General features: G+C 44.0%; 3 protein-coding genes across 4 annotated transcripts; 2 read left to right on the top strand and 1 right to left on the bottom strand.

The window, feature by feature from the left end:
• Positions 1-13,077: 13,077 nt before the first annotated feature.
• Positions 13,078-13,751, top strand: LOC123162880 (uncharacterized). The gene is made up of 2 exons (XM_044580630.1): positions 13,078-13,315; positions 13,397-13,751. The coding sequence occupies exons 1-2, from the start codon at positions 13,101-13,103 to the stop codon at positions 13,593-13,595; spliced, it is 414 nt and encodes a 137-aa protein (XP_044436565.1). The 5' UTR covers positions 13,078-13,100; the 3' UTR covers positions 13,596-13,751.
• Positions 13,752-14,457: 706 nt separating this feature from the next.
• On the top strand, positions 14,458-17,728 carry LOC123159331 (protein FAR1-RELATED SEQUENCE 5-like). The gene is made up of 4 exons (XM_044577157.1): positions 14,458-15,788; positions 15,882-16,339; positions 16,434-16,718; positions 16,808-17,728. The coding sequence occupies exons 1-4, from the start codon at positions 15,596-15,598 to the stop codon at positions 17,519-17,521; spliced, it is 1,650 nt and encodes a 549-aa protein (XP_044433092.1). The 5' UTR covers positions 14,458-15,595; the 3' UTR covers positions 17,522-17,728.
• Positions 17,729-18,326: 598 nt separating this feature from the next.
• On the bottom strand, positions 18,327-21,985 carry LOC123161159 (uncharacterized). Of its 2 annotated transcripts, XR_006480567.1 has the most exons (10): positions 21,850-21,985; positions 20,935-21,734; positions 20,693-20,854; positions 20,038-20,311; positions 19,660-19,960; positions 19,385-19,583; positions 19,217-19,315; positions 18,857-19,113; positions 18,709-18,784; positions 18,327-18,618 (listed from the first exon to the last, which is right to left on the bottom strand). XR_006480567.1 is itself a non-coding variant. In XM_044579005.1 (5 exons), exons 2-5 carry the CDS (start codon positions 20,947-20,949, stop codon positions 19,605-19,607), a joined length of 807 nt encoding a protein of 268 aa, XP_044434940.1. In that variant the 5' UTR covers positions 20,950-21,734; positions 21,850-21,985; the 3' UTR covers positions 19,592-19,604. The 2 variants fall into 2 exon arrangements, 1 of the variants encoding a protein (XP_044434940.1); XM_044579005.1 differs by lacking the exons at positions 18,327-18,618; positions 18,709-18,784; positions 18,857-19,113; positions 19,217-19,315; positions 19,385-19,583 and having other exon boundaries at positions 19,592-19,960.
• Between the last annotated feature and the right edge of the window lie 363 nt (positions 21,986-22,348).

Raw genomic sequence — 22,348 nt, 5'->3', positions numbered from 1 at the left:
TCGTCAGCTCTCCTTCAGCTAGTCTCCGTTTATTCCGTAGCTTTTATTTCGAGTTACTAACACTTAGCAACCGAACCGGTATCTAATACCCTGGTGCTACTAGGAGTACTAGTAAAGTACACATTAACATAATGTATATCCAATATACTTCTATCGACCTTGCCAGCCTTCTCATCTACCAAGTATCTAGGGTGGTTCCGCTTCAGTGTCCGTTCCTCTCATTACAGAAGCACTTAGTCTCGGGTTTGGGTTCAACCTCGGGTTTCTTCACTGGTCCAGCAGCTGATTTGCCGTTTCATGAAGTATCCCTTCTTGCCCTTGCCCTTCTTGAAACTAGTGGTTTTACCAACCATCAACAATTGATGCACCTTCTTGATTTCTACTTTCGCGGTGTCAAACATCGCGAATACCTCAAGGATCATCATATCTATCCCTGATATGTTATAGTTCATCACGAAGCTCTAGCAGCTTGGTGGCAATGACTTTGGAGAAACATCACTATCTCATTTGGAAGATTAACTCCCACTCGATTCAAGTGATTGTTGCACTCAGACAATCTGAGCACAAACTCAACGATTGAGCTTTTCTCCCTTAGTTTGCAGGCTAAGAAAATCGTCGGAGGTCTCATACCTCTTGACGTGGGCACGAGCCTGAAATCCCAATTTCAGCCCTCGAAACATCTCATATGTTCCGCGATGTTTCGAAAACGTCTTTGGTGCCTCTACTTAAACCATTTAATTGAACTATCACGTAGTTATCAAAATGTGTATGTCCGATGTTCGCAACATCGACAAACGACGTTGGGGTTCAGCACACTGAGCAGTGCATTAAGGACATAAGCTTTCTACTGTCCGCATAATTGCTACTATCAACTTTCAACTATATTTTCTCTAGGAACATATCTAAAACAGCAGAACTATAGCGTGAGCTACGACATAATTTGCAAAAGGTCTTTTGACTATGTTCAAGATAATTAAGTTCATCTTATGAACTCCCACTCAGATAGACATCCCTCTGGTCATCTAAGTGATCACATGATCCGAGTCAACTAGGCCGTGTCCGATCATCACGTGAGACGGACTAGCCAACGTCGGTGAACATCTTCATGTTGATCGTATCTGCTATACGACTCATGCTCGACCTTTCGGTCTCCGTGTTCCGAGGCCATGTCTGCACATGCTAGGCTCGTCAAGTTAACCCTAAGTGTTTTCGCTGTGTAAAACTGTCTTACACCCGTTGTATGTGAACGTAAGAATCCATCACACCCGATCATCACGTGGTGCTTAGAAGCGACGAACTGTAGCAATGGTGCACAGTTAGGGGAGAACACTTCTTGAAATTTTGTAAGGGATCATCTTATTTACTACCGTCGTCCTAAGTAAACAAGATGCATAATCATAATAAACATCACATGCAATTATATAGTTGTGACATGATATGGCCAATATCATATAGCTCCATTGATCTTCATCTTCGGGGCTCCATGATCATCTTGTCACCGGCTTGACACCATGATCTCCATCATCATGATCTCCATCATCGTGTCTTCATGAAGTTGTCACGCCAACGACTACTTCTACTTCTATGACTAACGCGTTTAGCAATAAAGTAAAGTAGTTTACATGGCGTTCTTCAATGACACGCAGGTCATACAAAAAATAAAGACAACTCCTATGGCTCCTGCCGGTTGTCATACTCATCGACATGCAAGTCGTGAATCCTATTACAAGAACATGATCAATCTCATACATCACATATATCATTCATCACATTCTTCTGGCCATATCACATCACATAGCATACCCTGCAAAAACAAGTTAGACGTCCTCTAATTGTTGTTGCATGTTTTACGTGGCTGCTATGGGTTTCTAGCAAGAACGTTTCTTACCTACGCATGAACCACAACGTGATATGCCAATTGCTATTTACCCTTCATAAGGACCCTTTTCATCGAATCCGATCCGACTAAAGTGGGAGAGACAGACACCCGCCAGCCACCTTATGCAACTAGTGCATGTTTGTCGGTGGAACCGGTCTCACGTAAGCGTACGTGTAAGGTTGGTCCGGGCCGCTTCATCCCACGATGCCGCCGAATCAAGATAAGACTAGTAACGGCAAGCATATTGAACAATATCGACGCCCACAACTACTTTGTGTTCTACTCGTGCAAAGAATCTACGCAATAGACCTAGCTCTGATACCACTGTTGGGGAACGTAGCAGAAATTCAAAATTTTCCTACGCGTATCACCAAGATCTATCTATGGAGAGACCAGCAACGAGTAGAAAGAGAGTGCATCTACATACCCTTGTAGATCGCTAAGCGGAAGCGTTCAAGTGAACGGGGTTGATGGAGTCGTACTCGTCGTGATTCAGATCACCGATGATCAAGTGCCGAACGGACGGCACCTCCGCGTTCAACACACGTACAGCCCGGTGACGTCTCCCACGCCTTGATCCAGCAAGGAGAGAGGGAGAGGTTGAGGAAGACTCCATCCAGCAGCAGCACAACGGCATGGTGGTGATGGAGGAGCGTGGCAATCCAGCAGGGCTTCGCCAAGCACCATGGGAGAGGAGGAGGAAGGAGAGGGGCAGGGCTGCACCAACGAGAGATCAAATCGCGTGTTATGGGCAGCCCCATGCCTCAATATATATAGGGGGGAAGGGGGGCTGCGCCCCCTTTAGGGTTTTCCCACCCCCTAGGGGCGGCGGCCAGCCCTAGATGGGTTTTGGGGTGCGGCCAAGAGGGGGGGGAGGAGTCCATCCTCCCCAAGGCACCTCGGAGGTGCCTTCCCCCTTGAGGACTCTTCCCTCTAGGGTTCCCTAGGCGCATGGGCCTCTTGGGGCTGGTGCCCTTGGCCCATGTAGGCCAAGGCGCACCCCCTACAGCCCATGTGGCCCCCCGGGGCAAGTGGCCCCACCCGGTGGGCCCCCGGGACCCTTCCGGTGGTCCCGGTACAATACCGATGACCCCGAAACTTGTCCCGATGGCCGAAACAGGACTTCCTATATATAAATCTTTACCTCCGGACCATTCCGGAACTCCTCGTGACGTCCGGGATCTCATCCGGGACTCCGAACAACATTCGGTAACCACATACAAGCTTCCTTTATAACCCTAGCGTCATCGAACCTTAAGTGTGTAGACCCTACGGGTTCGGGAGACATGCAGACATGACCGAGACGTTCTCCGGTCAATAACCAACAGCGGGATCTGGATACCCATGTTGGCTCCCACATGTTCCACGATGATCTCATCGGATGAACCACGATGTCAAGGACTCAATCGATCCCGTATACAATTCCCTTTGTCTAGCGGTATTTTACTTGCCCGAGATTCGATCGTCGGTATCCAATACCTTGTTCAATCTCGTTACCGGCAAGTCACTTTACTCGTTCCGTAACACATCATCCCGTGATCAACTCCTTGGTCACATTGCGCATATGATGATGTCCTACCGAGTGGGCCCAGAGATACCTCTCCGTTTACACGGAGTGACAAATCCCAGTCTCGATCCGCATAAAACAATAGATACTTTCGGAGATACCCGTAGTGCACCTTTATAGTCACCCAGTTACGTTGTGACGTTTGATACACCCAAAGCACTCCTACGGTATCCAGGAGTTACACGATCTCATGGTCAAAGGAAGAGATACTTGACATTGGCAAAGCTCTAGCAAATGAACTACACGATCTTTTGTGCTAGTCTTAGGATTGGGTCTTGTCCATCACATCATTCTCCTAATGATGTGATCCCGTTATCAATGACATCCAATGTCCATAGCCAGGAAACCATGACTATCTGTTGATCACAACGAGCTAGTCAACTAGAGGCTCACTAGGGACATATTGTGGTCTATGTATTCACACGTGTATTACGATTTCCGGATAATACAGTTATAGCATGAATAAAAGACAATTATCATGAACAAGGAAATATAATAATAATACTTTTATTATTGCCTCTAGGGCATATTTCCAACAACATGATCCGAACTACTAATTTTATAATTGTTGCACCTTTTCACTGCATGACTAGAGTTTTCGGTTGTCATCATTTTGTAAAGAGTAAATATGTGTACTGTATGTTGTGACTTGTGAGGGGAGCATGAAGCAATTGCCTATGTTCACATTCAGAACATGGAAATAGAGGATGTTGGGGAGGGTCCCCTGCCTCCGCCCCTATTTGGTTCGTTTATTCACTGGACGTCAATACCCACCCTGTCAGAAAAACCCTCCTCCGTGCCTCTCTTATCAACATTCTTGCCAACCATGTCTCCAACTCCCCTAGCATGTGCCGCTTCTCGACCTGACACCTTACCATGAGAAGCTCGGAAAATTCTGGATGATTTTGCCACTATATTACAAACCCCAATTCGATGCGGTATCAAGAAGGGCGAAAACAAACATAGAAATGTCATGGATTGTCAAATTTTTTAGCTAGGATGAACAGTGTGCATGAGTGTTTTTAGCAGAATTTGTGATACAAACAAAAAGGGTAGATAGAATGTCAAACAGCCTCAACTATTCCTGCCATGCAGGCTATGTTAAAAATGTCAACTGGGTTCATTAAAATTGCCATTAGTATTGGACATCTCCTACGCTGACCCGCGAATTTGCTCTGGCATCCGTCCGCAGACAGGGGGACCAGTCCGAAGTCACCGATGCGGGAGCCGGCCATCCAATGCTGCCGCAAACATTTCAATCACTGTTTGAACTAGCCGGACGAAATTCATGCAAACACCACGGATTTCATATAAATCGCGAAATTCATTACATTTTGATATAAATCGGACGAAATTTATTACATTTTGGTATAAACCGGACCAAACCCTACTGTAAACCTAATCTAAATGATCGCCGGTGCCCGTTCCCCATGTCCGGCCATGAGCCCCGAGAACTGAAGCTTCGGCTATTGCCTTCGGCTTCTCCATTTCCGCCTCCGTGATATCCAGCTCCGCCTCTAGAGCCAGCCCACTAAGCTTGGCTTCAATAGAAGGGGAACAACGGTGACCTTCTTGGGACCCGAGCGGCGGCGACCTACCATGTACTACTCTTCCTTGTTGGCGGCGGCGCCCGCGGATGTACCGACTTCGTGGTCCTGGCGGTGGGGCGCGGTCGGGGCGGAGCTGACGATGTCCTCCTCGTTGTCGCTCTTACCCATGCCTCATCCGCCGCCTCGTCGAACTCCCTGTAGGCAGCTGCCAATTCCGCTTGAAGAAGGCGGTACCGCCAGCGGCCGAGGTGGATGTCGCTGGTGGTGTGGTAGGAGTCAGCTGCCGCTGCTCCTCTCTCTCCGGCCGATTGCTGCTGCTAATTTGTTGTAGGCAGATCAACAAGTCTCCCGATTGCCGCAGCTACCCCGATCCACTTGCTTCCGGCCGCATTGGGTCGCCTTGATCCGCTCGATCTGCTTGGCGCTTGAACTGCTCGTATGTGACATCACCCGTTTGTCTTCTTCTTGTTCTTCTTCTTCTTCAATCGTCAAGATATCTCTTATCCAATCCATATTTTGAGTCAGTTTGTCTCTATTCCGACTTTGGTTCACTATAGCCACCTTCTTCGTGTTCTCCGATATATATCTTCATGGCATGATCTCTCATTGTCTGTTCTTTCCTCGCTCCAGTTCATTACAGCTTCAGGTCTTTCCGGATGTTACGTGGGCTAGTGATCCCTCGGATCGCCATTCACTTTCTGCTTAATGTGTTTTTCTTGGTGGTTCTCTCATTGCCTAGAAGGCAAAGAAACAAATTGTTGTTTCCCATGAGTCCAGAGGCTAAGTTGTGAGCTATGACTCTTTTGACAGCAGTGGTGATTTGGTTACGGTGGTTACTTCAGGATTTGGTGTTTCTGTCACTACACCTTCTCTGCTATTGTCTGATAGTGCATGTGCTATTAGCATTACGCGCGACCCTATGATCTCTGAAGCATGAGCTCACCAAGCATATTGGTATTGACGCTTTTTATGTATGCGCTAGTGTGCGGGGTCAGGTTATTGCTCTTTAGTATGTGCCTTCCAAGTTACAGTTGACTGATTTCTTTATGAAGGCCCACACTAGAGTGCGCCATGACTTCTATCTCTCTAAACTCAGTGTTAGTAATCCACCATGAGTTATAGTCATGTAGCCTTTTGTATTTGCCCCATTGTATAAGGGATTTTTTGCATATTTCCTACAGAGAAAACCATAGTATTCTTCAGGGTTTTCAGGGCGGTGGGGTGGAATGACAGGAAGCCCGTTGTGCTCATGTGCATCGGTCCCGCCAAGTAGTGGCGGAGCTACACCATAATTCCTAGGGGGAGGAACACAAAATAGGAGCGTTTGAGGGGGCAAAATACTATTTTTTCTTTCAGTTAGGCCTCTACCTAATATTTTCTTCAAAGAATTGTTCAAAGTTGGGGGGGGGGCATAGCCCCCCAGCAATACACAAAGCTCTGCCACTGCCACCAAGTATGCATTCTAGCTTCCCAATTATCTCACTCACTTTATATTTTGTAAAAAAGAATGTTATATCACATGTGGCCCGTCACAAGATTTTCGTACAATAACTTGCAAGGATTGCATTGTTTATTTGACTTTCTGCAGGTAATCTTTAAATCCTAACTTGTACCTGTTGACCTTCGCAGGTTTTGTTGATACTAAGATGGCAAATGACAAGATATCAATGTGAAGCCTGGTATACTACTCAACTAGTTGCCTTTTTGTTAAAGGCTATTTCAACACATGCCTTTGAAAAAATAGACAAAGTAATGTGTTTAAACATTTATAAGACCAACATAATCATCACATAAATGTATTGTCCTTGTTGTTCTTTCCTAATTCCGAGTAATCATTTTTATGGCTGAGAATCTTGTTATGCTTTTCTTGTTGGAACTTGGTATTATCGAAGTTCGCAAATTATTTTCTATGAAGCTTGTGCATTCTTTTACTCTTTTTCAGATCGATAGATCTGTTGTTGAGAGCTTTGGAGAAAGAGGGAAAACATGCATTTTATCTAGAGTTTACGCATCCTTCGCCATAGGCAAGGAAGCTCACCTGCACGTCTTCAACAATGGGAGGGTGTATATTAAGGTGTCAAAACTCAGTGCATGGGAGATGAAGAAGCACTGGTGGAGCTTGAGGAGAAATTAAGGAGGGGGGGGGGGGTAAAGAGAAAACATGGTGCCAAATGACTGAATTCTTCATAATTTAATCCTCTAAAAATGTATTGCTTCAGTAAATATGCAAGGGCTGGGGGGCACCCCCCCAGAACTACACATAGCTCTACTGCTATGAAGAAGCCAATAATGAGCGGTGCCTAGCTAGTTTAGTTGAACACCTGTGCATTGCCATGACCTTGTCATACGTCATACTCTACATAGTTGTTCTGGTGCACTTTCATCTCTCCACCTTTGAAGTATCTCTAATGCGATTCACTCCCCCTTTTGAATGAATTCACCCTTCTGTCAATCGCAAATCTTTATTCAACCGCCAATAAATTGCCTTCATCGTATGTTACCTACATTAGAGCACCATGTTGACTTGTTGAGAGAACAAATCAAGATAGCAGAGCAGGTGTGATATTGAAGATCATGTGACTAACCATCCTTGCCCGAGATGAGCACTGCTCCCATCCCCTTCTATTCTTTGGACATCAGTAAACATGAGTAATAATAACCAATACCAAAACTAAGATGAAGGCGGTTGGCCTGTCAGGGAGGTCGAGGGTTCGTTCCATTTCAAGAAAACTGGGAGGTTGAGGATGCGTTTCATTTCCCAAAAAAGAAGAGGGGGAAACGTATCAGGAAAATCTAGCTGTCATTCACAACATTGAAAAAAAGATGAGACCAACTAGGACTAGCCCTTGATGGCTGTTAGGAAAGATGCAACTAGCATTCCCATGTTGTTTTCTCCCCAACTAGGTATGATTCTAGGTAGACATAGAACTGTGCTCATTGGAACACTTTGGCATTGTATAGATGAAAGTGACACTGGCAATTGCATATAATGTGTAAAGTACTTTTGTGTAACCGTTATATTCTATGAAGAGCATTGTTTGCTAGTAGCAAAGTGTCTTTTGAAATTGTAGACCCTCAAGATTTTGGATTCTACAAATGGGAGATTAAACTCTTATTGTTGGAGAGCTAACTTGACTGTTAAAAATAAAGACCGCACATGACCATGCTTCTTGTGCCATAACGTGTTGGATTTGGGAGCACATGATCTGTTAGGAAGGGGTGCTTCGACCTCTTGTAAGTACTACCTCTGTTCGGGTTTAGGCCCCCTTGTATATTGGATTCAAGATTGACCATGTATTTACCTAAAAATATATAAAGTATATGCTACACAAAGTGTATTGTTGGATTTGTATTTGAAAGAGGTTTTCTATGATATAGTTTTCGTGACATATAGATTATATTTTATTAGTTAAATGCATGGTCAAATTTTGGCTCAAAATGGAAGGGGCCTATAAAGCCGGACGAAGATAGTAGTTACATGCAAAAAACCCTCTAGTAATTAGTACCAGCAAAACGCCACCAGTTCCAGCCTAAAGATAACAAAGAAAAGCTCAAGCATGCGCAACACGAAGGTACACACCATACGTCCATCGTTGCATCAGATCAGAGAACTCCAAGTCTGCCATTAGAGTCTCCAAGTTGCAAAATCCTTGCTGGGAAAAGAAGCTTCTCCACCTCCACGTCCAACTTCCCTCCTCTGCTACACCATCCATGTCCTGATTATCCAATCATCCAATATGCAGATGATACCATTTTGGTAGCTAATGCTGATCCTCTCCAACTGAACCACATTAAGAACCTCCTATTACATTATGCAGCCTACACTGGTCTCGAAGTAAATTATGGGAAATCTACTATGATCTCAACCAACACTCCCCCTTAGAAGATGGCTTCCCTATCAACTTTGCTTGGTTGTCAGATTGGTACCCTGCCACACACATATATGGGTCTTCCACTTTGCCTCCTAAAACCCAAGATTGTGGACTTCATGCCCATGATGAGAAGGATTGAAAACAGATTACTGAGCTGCTCAACCATGCTATCTAGTGGTGACAAACTCACTCTCATCAAATCTGTTTTGCCAGCATGCCTATATACTTCATGTGCTGCCTCACATTACCAAAATGTGTGATCCATCAAATCACTAGCTACCTGAGAAACTGCTTCTGGAGAAAGTATGGCTCCATGGAAACAGGCGCAGCTCTCATCGCTTGGGACTCCATTTGCAAACCTAAAGCACATGGTGGATTGGGTATATTGGATATCACAACTCACAACAGAGCCCTTTTGATGAAATTCCTCCACAAATTTTTCAATAAGGAAGATGTACCTTGGGTCAACATCATTTGGGAAGCACATTACCAAGATGCTCTCCCAAGTGACAAGATGGCTGGGTCGTTCTGGTGGAAATCGCTGCTTAAACTGCTTCCACTTTATAAAAGTCATGCTATTTGCCAACCTGGTACTGGAGATACAATTACCTTCTGGTCTGATAATTGGACAGGGCAACCTCTGTTGGAGAAATTCCTAGAACTTTGTTCTTATGCGCTTAACAAGGCCTCCTCTATGGCTGAAGTCACTAATCAGCAAGATCTCAGTTTGCATTTCCACAGGCCATTATCTTCCCAAGCATTCCAACAATTCAACGAGCTCACTGCACTGCTAGAAATAGAGAGATTTCCACAGATAAGGACATATGGAAATATACTTGGTCAAAGCAGCAATACTCATCTATGAAGATGTACAAGAATATTACGGGACCCAGTTTTGAGCATGGTGCTTTTAAGAAACTTTGGAAAACCTCATGTCGACTCAGATATCAGGTATTCTTCTGGCTACTACTTCATGATAAGATCAACACCAGGAATATGATTACCAGAAGAAAGATGCACCTACCAGACTACTCTTGTACGCTTTGCCCTGATGGTGTTGAGGAAACACTGGGTCACCTCTTCTGGGATTGCTCATTTGCACTTTCATGCTGGGATTATATTGCCCCTGGTAGACACCGGGGCATTTCCTCTTTTGATGAGATTTCAAACATATCCAGACTTCTTCCACATGACATTGCTCTGGACATCATTCTAGCAAGCTGTTGGGGCATTTGGTCTGTAAGAAATGATAAAATATTTCGAACAGCTGCAGCACATCTAGATACCTGGAAATTCTATGTGAAGGAAAGACATTGGGAGGCGCAACTTCGAGCACAAGCTAGGAAAGCAGAACTACTCAAGTCCTGGATAGATATCCATTTGTAATATGATTGTCCTTCGGTTTCCTAGAGAGGGTATTGGATGAATGATGCATCATGCCTGATGTACTATATTACCTTTTGTTGTAATGGTTTTTAATTAATGAAAATACCGTAGAACGATTGTTCTACGGTCCAGGTTTCGAAAAAACGCCCAACTTCCCTGAGGCTGAATAAATATTTTGCATCCCTCATCGAACTCCGAAGTACCCGTGGACACATGGTACAGCTGCGAACAACCACCATCCTATAAAGTTGGTTTTGTCCGCCGGCGTCCTGAAAGCACAGTCAGTGGAACCTCGGGATTAATTTGGGAGCTAATTGCATCTAAGGTACACAAACTTGCATAGTGGGTACAAATTCATACAACAACTTGAAAAATGACACAAATTCATCACACAACTTGTGTTTTAGTAACATCCAGATACATTTCCGTCCTTGTTGTCAAGTGCTCCGTTAAGTCTGCCTATGTGGCAGTGGGCATGCACTCTTTTACTATCAACACGTGGGTCCCACCTTTCAGATAGGTGGAGAAATTACTCGTAGCTATAAAAACAGCTACAACCGATCTCACATCACTCAAGGACGTAACCACTGAAGCACATGCAACTTCTAGTTTTAATTAGATATACTGTACACCATGTCGAGGAGTCGGAGGGGCCAGCAGAGAAGGAGACTCGACGATGGTTGTGGCGCCAATTGGCATGGGGCCGATGTCACCAACGGTGGTCGGAGTAGACGAAGTGGTCGGGAAGATGACAGTGACGCTGGCGACGAGCTGGTGCTGAATGAAGACGAAGGGGGTGGATGAACGATGGCGGCAGCAGCGGTGGTACCGACCGAAGAAGAGCGGCGGCGACGGCCTGATGGCGGCACCGGTGCCCGAAGTAGGCGAGGAACCCGACAATGTGACGAAGACCGGCGCACATGATGGCGTTCGCGCGCCAAGGGAGGTGGCGCGGTGCATACCACGGGAAGTCAATGCGCGGGGACGGCAGAGTGGACCGCGGGCCACGGCGCCATGGCCCAACGAGGCAATGCAGCGGCAGTAGTCGGGTCGGGGCGATAGTGGGAAGACCTTGAGCGGCACACCTGCCGCGGCGCCATGGCCCAAAGGGCAGTGCAGTAGCGGTGCACAGGTTGTTGCAGCCACGGGAACGGCCTCGGGTGGAGGCGGGGACAACATGCCGTAGCGCTACACCTCGAAGGGGCGATGCAGCGGCGAAGCGAAAGTCGGTGCAGCGGGGAGAACCATGGGGTGGCGACGCTGCAGCCCTATGGGACGATGCAGCGGCAGCCCAATGCTCGATCGGTGGAGGGGCGTGCTCTACTCAGGGACGATCTTCACAGGACCTCCGGAGGCACGCGCAAGCGACTAGCTAGGTCGGTCGCGCGGCGCGGATGAAGCGAAGCGACGACAAAGTGATCGATCGGGCCGCTCACAAGGTCGGGTCGTCGGTCGGTGATGAGGTGGCCGAGCTATCGAGGCCACGCGCGAACAGCCGGCACGTGAACGCAGCCCACGCCCGGGAGGGGCACAAGCGGCACATCACAACGCAGTCGGCCCATGCATCATGTGTGGTGCGGTGCCAGGGCCGCCGGACAGATGCAGCCGAGCGGGGTGGAGGTGAGATGATGCAGGATACTGATCAGATGAGGGCGACGACGGTCGGCGCAGGGCGACGTGCGGGCGGACGCGTGAACAACGGCAGGGACAGGCCGCCGCATCACGCGAGGCCGCCGGGTCAGGGAAGAGGCCAGGTGGTCGCGCCGGTGTCAGAGTAATGGCGCGTGGGTGTCGATGGCGACGGCGGATGACGCAAACCGATCTTAGATGGGAAAACCAAAGCGGCCGGCAAGAGAGAAGAAAACCCGGATCAAAGAATCGGGAAAAGACTCTCTAGGACAGCCGATCAACACGACCGACGGACGAACCCTAGGTACGGGCAGCGCGGCTCCCGACGGCAGTCATGGAGGCCGACCGCCCCGAGGGCGACGTGCGGGGCGAAAGCGGCGAGCGGCGGCTAGGGTTGAATCGGTTAGGCTGATACCATGTTAGAAGGGAATCGAGCGATTGGAGGAATTTTTGTTTATTGCTTAAGTCTCGTAGGCGGGCGCGCGCGCGCACACACACACATACACACACACACACACACACACACACACACACACACACATATATATATATATATAAGACAAATGTTTCCTACAAGCAGTGGTAGTTACCACCACTTGCGTTTTGTATGTTTTTGTATGTTATATGTAGTATCTGTCAAAATTGAGAGTATGTACGTGTAGTATGTAGTATGTAACAATGATTAGGTAGTATATATACTAATTTTTAGGTAGTATATACCATGTTTTGAGTATACTCTTTTTACATATAAATATGTACGTATTTCACAAATATAACAAAAACTATGGGTTCATATATAATTTTTTCATGTAACTTGCTTTGAAATATCTTAAATATAGTATACGAATATATTGAAAATGATAAAGTAGTATATATAGTAGCACATGGTAGTATATGAGACATATAGGATAACGACCACCGGATGGTAGGATGGATTTTTCATATATATATATATATATATATATATATATATATATATATATATATATATATATATATATATATATATATATATATTATCTACTACCAGGAATAGTTACCCCCTCGTTGGTCTCCACGTGTCCCGCAGGTACAAGAAATCCAGCCGGGTGTAGGATGTAGCGATCGTGGGCAGAACCCGTTAACCCGGAAGCTTCTTTAATTATTCGATGGAGTTTTTTTAGATAAAGCATTCCCTGGTTGTAGGTGGGCAGGTACGAGCAACTAATTCGCTAATCATGGGTTCACGCAGCCCTATAAAGAGGGCCTACACGTTTCGTCCCAGACGCCAGATACAGCAGCAGATTAGTTTACAATTAAAGAATAGTATCTTTCTATTTGGTAGTATGGACGGAGCTGATGGATCCGAGAAGCCCGCCGGTGAAGAGAGTGGACGCATTGGATCTGAGCAGCCCGCCGGTGACGAGAATCAAAGCATCACCATTTCCCTTGAGTAAGTATATTCTTAATCTGTGTGTACACGTACTCTAGTAAGTTTATATCTAGTTGGTGATTTCATTTTTTTTTGTGGCAGTCACTACAACCGCATGATGGAAGTTATTGGGAGGATCGACCATTTGATGACCACAATTGAGATGCATGGCAGACTAATTTCGTTGATCCGGCGACAACTGGACGAACGTCGACGCGGTACTGGTTTCGCGCCTAGGCGGTGCATGGCTTGCGGCGTGACGGGCCACAATAGGAGTACCTGTGGACGTGCTTCTCGTTAGAAGACTTGGCGTGAAGATAGGACAGTCTAGTTAAAGTAATAGTTAAAGTAATAGGTTTTATTTCATTCATTTTAAATTGCAGTAGTGAAGATGTATTTCCCTTGAGCATTGTCAATGTATTTCCATGATGGATGAATATAATAAAATGTTCTGTCATGTTGGTTTTGTATGAAGATTGTGAATTACGATTCAGAATCATTGATATTTTCTTCTTGTACTGTCTTTTTTTTATAGCCGACTGTCCCTTTTCTTGTGTTTTGTTGTTCCCTGGTTGGGAAATCGATGTCAGCTGCAAAACTTCATGGCGATTGAGAGGTCGAATTATGTGATATGTATAGGATGTAGTCCTTTTTTTCACTATATGCCCGAAGTATGTAGTATGAATGACCATGTGAAGAGAGTCGACCATGGATTAGTAGTATACATGTAGACGAAATTATAAATATGGTACGGAATTAGAGGGAGTATTAATAAGATTGTTCCTGTTGGAGTACGTAGTATGGGGTGGGCTGTTTCTGTGTGAGTACGAAGTATGTAGTACTTTGTATCTGGAGGGGTATGTAGTATGTAGTATGTATGTGTAAGAATCAAGGTGTTTGGAAGTGTGTAGTTTAATTTGTCGCACTAGCTGAGAATTCTTTTCAGGTTTTTTTTAGGGAATTCTTCTCAGGTTAGTTGTGGCACGCACGGAGTGGCATCCTATTGAGAAATTTCAGGGTAGTTGAGGCTGGTGGCCACCCATGCATGTAGGGGCCGCACGCTGAGAATTTTGTGGGATGTTTATCCTGGCGAGCTGCCAGGCACGTAATTATGGGAAGTAGTTAGTAGTGCTTCTGTGTTGGTGTGCGATAACAAACTCGCGTTTCTAGCCATTCCGTTGCTTGCAGAAAGTGTCTTGTAGACTCAGTTGCTTGGGAAGGTTTGATGGATCTAGATCCGATGAGTGACGTCGCATTAGGAACCGAGAAACAGCCGAGCATGGTGGCTGGGGAAACCGGCAGCACGGTCGCCGGTGGAGGGATGGACGCAGATGGTGGCAGTGCTGTCGTACGTATCATTCAGCAGGAGCAGAACACGGGCACAGAAGATGGCCTAGAGAAAATTCCACTCGAGAGGTAATCCTTGTACGGAAACTAATATTTTATTTTGGTAGTCATGAATAATCCTGCTACTAGTGATGATCGTGGTTTCTATGTAGGGTGATAGTTGATAATTAAGTTGCTGATGCTCCCATTCCTAGTTGCTTTTATCAACCATCAGCAGTAGTGCCCAAATTAGGGCAATTATTCAAGGAAGACATAGATGGGTTTGCATTTTATAATCTTTATGCTGGATTCCATGGTTTCGGTATTAGGCGTCACAAGAAAAGAGATAGGAATGGAGGTGTGAAAAGCATGCAAGAGTACTGCTGTGTACGCCAAGTGCGTGTGTAAAATTTGTACTTGTAGATTGAGTACAAATGCCTCTGTTTATTCATTTGCATCTTTCATATTGAACAGGGGATAGACAAAAGTACGAAAGGTGCATCAACTAGGATTGGTTGCAAAGCTATGATTAGGCTTAACCGTTTTTCAGAGAGGCAACAATGGATGGTGACAAAATTTGTCAGTGTTCATAACCACGAACTTAAAAAATAAATAAGCATTACTAATCAGTATAGGTCCCACAACTATATTGATGATGGCACGAAGAGTATCGTGCAAGGTTTGGTAGACAATGAGATGCCTCCGACGGGCATGTACGGATTGCTTTCAGGAATGCATGGAGGCCCTGGTTTGGCGCCTTTTACAAGAAGGGTGGTGAACAGATTGGCCTATTCTATTTGGAGAGATGATTGTGCGGATGATATTGAGAAAACATTGGAGTACTTTCAAGAGCTGCAGAGTCGGAGCAAGAACTTGTATTACACCATGCAGACAGATGGGGCTGGTAGGATTTAAAATCTATTTTGGTCGCATGCACTGTCGAGACTTAGTTTTGAGCACTTTGGTGATGTTGTTATGTTTGATACAACATATCAGACAAATATGTATAACATGCCTCTTGGTGTTTTTGTTGGGGTGAATAATCATTGCCAAACTGTAGTATTTGGTTGTGCAATGATGAGAGAGGAAACAGTGGAATCTTTCAAATGGTTGTTCCGCGCTTTTAGTAAGGCGATGCATTGGAAGAAACCAGCGGCAATTCTCACAGGTATTTCAAATTAATTCCGAAAAACAGATGGAAGTGTCTTCTGTTATAGTTTTTATTTTGTATCTTTAACCGATTATGAAGTTGTTTATTCAGATAACTGCTATCAGATGGAAGCGGCGATCAAAGCTGTGTGGCCTGGTGCGTATCACAGAGTTTGCAAGTGGCATATTTTGAAGAACGCTAAAGAGAACCTTGGAAACATATATAGCAAGAGGAGCACATTCAAGGATGAGTTTCATAGAGTTCTGAATGAACCGCAGACAATAGACGAGTTTGAAAAAGCATGGACTGATTTAATCAAGAGGTATAATCTAGAGGAGAGTGTGTACTTGAAACGGATGTGGGATATTAAGGAGAAGTGGGCTCCTGTTTACTTCAAGTCTTATTTTTTTGCTAAAATGTCGACCACTCAGAGAAGTGAGAGCATGAATCATGTTCTGAAGAAGTATGTGAGGCCATCTTCCCTAATGAATGTGCTTGTTAGAAAGTATGAAAGTTTCTTTTATGACAGAATTCAGGAGGAAGACGCAGAGGAGTTTCACACATCTGATGTAAGTTTTTAAATATGTGTGGAGTTGATTTAAAATAAGCTTGAATGAGTATTACTCCTGATTTACAATGAATTGTATACTTTTGGTATTGAAGGACAAGGTGATTACAGCAACGAAGTCGCCTTTGGAAAAACATGTTGCACGTGTTTACACAAGAGGTGCTTACAAAAAGTTCAAGGAACAATTTGTGTGGAGTGTCTCGTATGATATAAGACCATCGATGGATGAACATCATTTTATGGTGATACATATGGGCGAAGAAAAGGATAGCTGGGGCAGGAGAGAGTATGATGTGTATGCAAATATCGGTGAGAGAGAATTTTCTTGTGTCTGCAAACTGTTTGAGCACTTGGGAATACTATGCCGGGACATATTGAAGGTGGGTAGTATTGATTGTGAGCAAACTTGTGACGCTTATTGTTTTTTGTTTCACATTATGTTAACTGGGTTGAATAACTTTGCGTGCAGGTTATGGTGCAGTTCGGGTTCAGGGAGATACCAGAACAGTACGTGAAGAAGAGGTGGACTAGAAGTGCTAGAGATTCCATCCCAGAACACCTAAAAGAGTACGTAAATGATAATGAAGCTGCTGCGTCGAGGACTTATCGACATGACCTAATGTATCAGACGGCACTCGATATGGTTAGGCTCGGTGATACGAACACAGAGTCGTATCGGAAGACTATGGATGTCATGTGCAAGCACATTAGTGATTTGAAAATACTGGCTGCCACAGAAGAAACAAACACCAAGGAGAGTAGAAAGAGTGAAAGATTATCAGGGAAGATAGTTGCTGCTGATGTGATGAGTGAGTTCGACGAGGACCTGCTGAACGATAACTTTGTAGATGACTTTGAGGCAGAAGAAGGTGCTGGTGAAGAATCGTTTGATGAGGAAATAGAAGGTCAGGAGTTTGTAGAAACTCCATTTGGATGTGACATACTTCCTCCAGAATTTAGAAGAGGGAGGGGACGACCTAAAGTCCGAAGGTTCAAGTCAAAGGCAGAAATGGCGTCTCGGCATGGTAAGAAAAGCGGACACGTATCCCAAATGAAAAATGTTGAAACTGGGAGTAGTTCTGCGGGGGCTAGACCGATGCAAATTAGGTATTGTGACAGCTGTGGTCAGCAAGGACACAATAAAAGTACGTGTGGCCGTGATTCGACTTACAAGAGAAAGTAGGGAGTGTGTCTAATGTGATGTGAGACACATACTTTTTATTTTTAAGAGGATTTTATGCTGTGACATTTTACTTAGGTTTTTGTATTATGTACGTTCAAAAATTGCTCGGATACTTGTGTGTCGAACGATTGATACTTCTTGTTATTTGTCTACTTATGAACTCGTTTGTTGGTGAAATATATTGTGATTTCAAACCAAGTTAATAGTACGTCCTGTTGTTTACCAATTTTTTTTGCTTTTTTTCGTTTATTCTCGTTTGATGAAAATCTGAATCGGTCTTTAGTAATGACTTTGTGTATGTACTGTTAATCGTTTCTGCGTTCTAGGTAGATTATTTATAAGTAGTGTCTTCACCATTCGGGAGAATGCAGAATGGAAATTTTGTTTTTTTTGTATCGTCCAGGGTATTGTGTGATTGCTGAAAAGAGCTTGTGTATAAGAAGTATGCGTTATGTGCACTGAGGTCGGTGCATCTGTTGCAATGTGTAGATGGCTGCATAGTTCTCGTCTCGTATGTAGTATGTGGAATATGTACTGCATACTCCTGTAGTACTTAACTGGTGTTGTTTTGATGGCAAGGGTTGATAGGAGGTACTTAGTATGTAGTATGGAGTATGTGAACTCAGTTCGTATTTGGTTAATATTTTTTCCCATTGGAGACCATTGTTGTGCCATGTAGAATGATGATCGAGATTACATCTATGGCCGTGGTGCCGAAGATGGAGTATGTAGTATGTTGGTATGAACTATGTAGATGTTGAGGCACATACATACTCTGTTCACAGATATAATGTAGTGTAGCCGATTAGGAATAACAGTGGTGGTTGGAAAGGGTAATAATCCATGTATGGAACATAAAATTATGCTATAAGTTGATGGTACTATGTCTTCTATTACAGAGTGTAGAAAATAGGTAATGCGGTATGATCTTAATGGGTATTCTGTCTGCTCTTCATAGTTATTCGTATCGGCAGGTGGTTGTGTTAATTTCTCCTGAGTGCTTTCACCAGCCGGTCGACACTCTCTGGGATTATTGCTTCGTTAGTCTTGAAGGATAGGAGGTTCGCGAGAAAGTCCTTCCGTGCCTCTCTTGAATCCTGCGTATTGTGTATTAGTACAATTGATTATTAACCTGGGGTAGGATACAATTGAATTCTATATATATGTATGGAAGTAAGGATGCTCACATAGGGTAGTGGGTTGACCAAGGTTCTTGCATCCCAATTTTTCATGTAACTCAGTACATGGAAAGCAGTTTCCATCCTGCAAGGTAAAATCATTACTAGGAATCCAACGTTATTAAAATGCTTGTGCAGTGTGTATGAATGTACTAACCTGTTAGTAATTGCTGGAATATTTGTGGGGAACTCATGCTGCCAGATTGAAATATCACGTTTCCAATCTGGAAAGGAAAACATCATGCACTCCTGTAATGCCCTAGCAACATGGTCTTTCGTCTTAGAGTGTCGAGCTTCTATGTCCTTCCCTCCTTTGCTTATATCCCTAAAGGGATCCAAGATTTGAATCTTCTCGTTCTCCATGTTGAATGTGTACAAAGAGAAATGAAATGGTTGGTGCAAAGGGACATGTAGCTGCAAAGTTCGAGTAGTATATTGCTCAAAATATTGTGGAGTATGTAGGACACATGAGTGTCGTACGATAGAGGATAGGGTGAATGATAGTGGGTGAACATACCAGTCGGCTTTTTGACACGTCGTATGGTATATGAATGTCATTGAATAAGTAGACATGCTCCTCGGCGTTCCAGTCTGCCCCGCCAGCGGTTGCATGCATCTGTGTACATTAAAAGTGGAGAGTGAGATGTGTGCAATTTGTAGAACTGAAATTATGATGTGTACGTACCGCAAAATCTTGATTTATGAAATGCCTCCAGCCTAAGAAATCGCTACCAGTAAACCTTTCTATCTCATCCTCGAACAGTGCTTGTACAGCAACATTGAAAGCATCATCTTGAAGTTCAGCATCTTGACTAAGGGCTTCTTGTATCTATTTCAGTTTCAAAAACCTGGGCACAGGTTCAGACATGTGTACCCAGATTTTTCTGTGGGAAAGAAGGTTAAATTTATAAAGATAAAGCAAGTAATTTAATACATAATGAGGTAAGGAAGTTTACTGACCTCAGTTGTTCTTCATTAGTAATGGATATAGTATATGTGTATAAATCTTCTAATGCCTTGACATCGACCCTCACACTTATGTATTGTTTGCACAGAAATGGGGACTGAACCATTCTACTGGGTCTAATTATTCGCTTTGGTATGTTTACAAGCATATCAGATGGTTCTCCAATGATTCTCCTCCTTGTTTTGGGTTGAACTTTTGGGAGACCACATTCCTCATGTATCGATATTCTTGCCGCACTCATTTCTTGTAATAAAGAATGAGGTGATATGGATGTAGGAGTTTGGACAGGAAAATCTGTAAATGGTGAAATAATGTGTGTTAATGCTTCATATTGGTTTGGAGTGCAACCACCTTACTTATTTTGGTTTTACCTGTTTGTGCAGCTTGTTGCTGCCGATCTGGTGTATCTGGCACTACGTCTGTATCAGCTACCATGTTGAATTCCGTCGATAAGTTTGCAGACACTCGGGGGATTTGGTTGCGTACTGAGATGCTGTTGTCGTGCTCAAATTGGCTCAATCCAATGTTGAAGGTTGGGGTCTCCAAGTTAACTAGAGAATTAAACGTTCTATGAGTAGTAGGAGTGTTCGCTGACTGTTGTGCAATTGCTCCATACTCGTAGCGGATGCTGTGGGGATTTCGTATCTGCATATACAATCGTGGATAATAAATAATGCACATATTTTTGTAAAAAAAACTTGGATGTAGTATGTAGAAAAGAGTATGTTGTATCGTGCTAGGACCAAATGGTGTTTTCATGTAGTATCGTGAAGAGGAGTATGTATGACAATGGGAAGTGTAGAATGTAGTATGTAGTATGACGAAAAAAATACATGGTATGCGCCGTAGAGTAGGATGTAGTATGTTGATTAGAGAATGTAGTCTGATGAGACAAGTATGTAGTATGCTGAATGGAGTATGCTGAATTATGTAGATAAGAGAGTATCGTAGAATGTAAATGGCATAGTTAGTCAGAGTATGTAGTATGATATTTCAGTCCCTTGTAGCAAATATATAACATGTTACCTTTAATTTTCCGTACGTCGGAAAAGGCAGTCGATTATGCAGAACTATGTCACGTTTGATGAGTTTGTCGACCACGCTATCGTTGTATGCAGCAAACCTTGGAAGAATGTTGTGGGGGGGGGGGCAATCTTTGCCAATTTCCAAGCTGTCCAGGTAGTGAATCTGAATGAATAAATGTAGCTTGGTTATATCAGTACAGAAACAAGCGTATAAAAATAAGTATTAATTAGTACTAGGCAAACCTGAGGTATTAACATGCATCCATTGATGTATCCAATGTTTTTTGCAAGGGATAGTGCGGCCTGTCGGAGCTCCTCGAGTACAAAGTGTGCCTAGTTGTATGTATGAATGTTCGCCATATCAAACACCGGTTTCAGATATCGTGTTGATATGAAGTTATTAAGGGACTGTGGAGCTAAGAATTTGGTAACAACACAAAATGCAAACGCGGTCTTGAATTGGAGGATCTCATCATTTGTCATCGGATCAACATATTTTTTTGAAATTATCTTCAAAAGGCTACTGATGGTGATTTCATCCCATGAATCTTTTCTAAAAACACCACAAAAATATGCTTTCATGGAACTAACATCCTGTGTGCTTGGAGGTATTATGATCTGGCCGGAACAAGGGAGTCCACTCACACGATTAACATCCTCGGGTGTCATCTTGAGCTCCCTGCTTGTCCCAGCGAAAAAAAGCAACAATTCCGCATCAAATTTACTTAGGAGCCAGGCTCCTATCGGTTTATTCAGCTTATGTAGCTTCAGACTATATAATCCCTGAAAACCCATCTCTTCTACAAGCCTTCTCTGCTGCTCACCTAGGTCTTCCAAGAGATCTATAATGATAGAAGGAGCACACCTGGTGTACAACTTGTCCTTCCATGGTTTCTTCTTGACGGAGCTCCGTTTCTTTGAGCGAGAGCCATCGGAAGCTTTTTTGGCAGACCCCTGTTCTTGCCTATTAGTATGTACTTTCGAAAGAGCTCGCCTAAATGCAGATTTGGAGTTGCTACCGCTACCGCCGAGCTTGCCCATACCTACACCGGGATAAACAAAACTCAGTGTACGTATGAGGCTTCAAGTCATTGTAGGCCGATGTATAAGAAGGATTAGTAGTTGCATGGACGTAGGAACTCTTGTCTCATCATGTACCAGATCGGACCATCGTTGGCCAGCCCTTCTCTTCACCGTCTTGCCGGCGGCAGAAAAATACTTGCGACCGCGCCGATCCACGGGCGCCAGCCGGCGATGAAAGAAACGGCTTGGCAGATACTAAAAAGTTTGTTAGCGCGTACAACAACAACCTAGGTTCTTAATAGCTGGATAAGGATGGCTTTGCGTAGGAAATAGTCTTGGTCGGTTATTAGCCTGATTCAAAATTTGGGATAACAACAGAAACAACGGGATAAGCACCTAATAAATAAATTAAATAAATTAGAAGCAATGGCAAATGGGTCGGGTGCTAGTTTTTGCTAGCCCGTTAGCATTGGCAACGATACATACAAGAAAACTCACGCTCCATCCAGGAAGCTGAGATCTACGGTGGATTCTTAGGGGGTAACTACCCCCGGTAGTAGTATGAAATTTCCCTAGGTTCTTTATATATATATATATATATATATATATATATATATATATATATATATATATA

This window comes from Triticum aestivum, chromosome 7B, assembly GCF_018294505.1.
Source record: "Triticum aestivum cultivar Chinese Spring chromosome 7B, IWGSC CS RefSeq v2.1, whole genome shotgun sequence".
Taxonomy (NCBI): Eukaryota; Viridiplantae; Streptophyta; class Magnoliopsida; order Poales; family Poaceae; genus Triticum; species Triticum aestivum.
Note: the sequence above shows the minus strand (reverse complement) of the source record. Positions and strands in the feature narration are given on the sequence as shown.

What these genes read in the sequence shown, in the direction of transcription:
- LOC123162880 (XM_044580630.1), top strand. Translation starts at nt 13,101, where the DNA reads ATGGGTTCACGCAGCCCTATAAAGAGGGCCTACACGTTTCGTCCCAGA. An exon ending in AGCATCACCATTTCCCTTGA is followed by an intron (nt 13,316 to 13,396) that starts GTAAGTATATTC and finishes TTTTTGTGGCAG; the next exon opens with TCACTACAACCGCATGATGG.
- LOC123159331 (XM_044577157.1), top strand. Translation starts at nt 15,596, where the DNA reads ATGTTTGATACAACATATCAGACAAATATGTATAACATGCCTCTTGGT. An exon ending in AGGAGTTTCACACATCTGAT is followed by an intron (nt 16,340 to 16,433) that starts GTAAGTTTTTAA and finishes TTGGTATTGAAG; the next exon opens with GACAAGGTGATTACAGCAAC. An exon ending in TATGCCGGGACATATTGAAG is followed by an intron (nt 16,719 to 16,807) that starts GTGGGTAGTATT and finishes CTTTGCGTGCAG; the next exon opens with GTTATGGTGCAGTTCGGGTT.
- LOC123161159 (XM_044579005.1), bottom strand. An exon ending in CGACGTACGGAAAATTAAAG is followed by an intron (nt 20,312 to 20,692) that starts GTAACATGTTAT and finishes TTGTATATGCAG; the next exon opens with ATACGAAATCCCCACAGCAT. An exon ending in GCAACAAGCTGCACAAACAG is followed by an intron (nt 19,961 to 20,037) that starts GTAAAACCAAAA and finishes CACCATTTACAG; the next exon opens with ATTTTCCTGTCCAAACTCCT.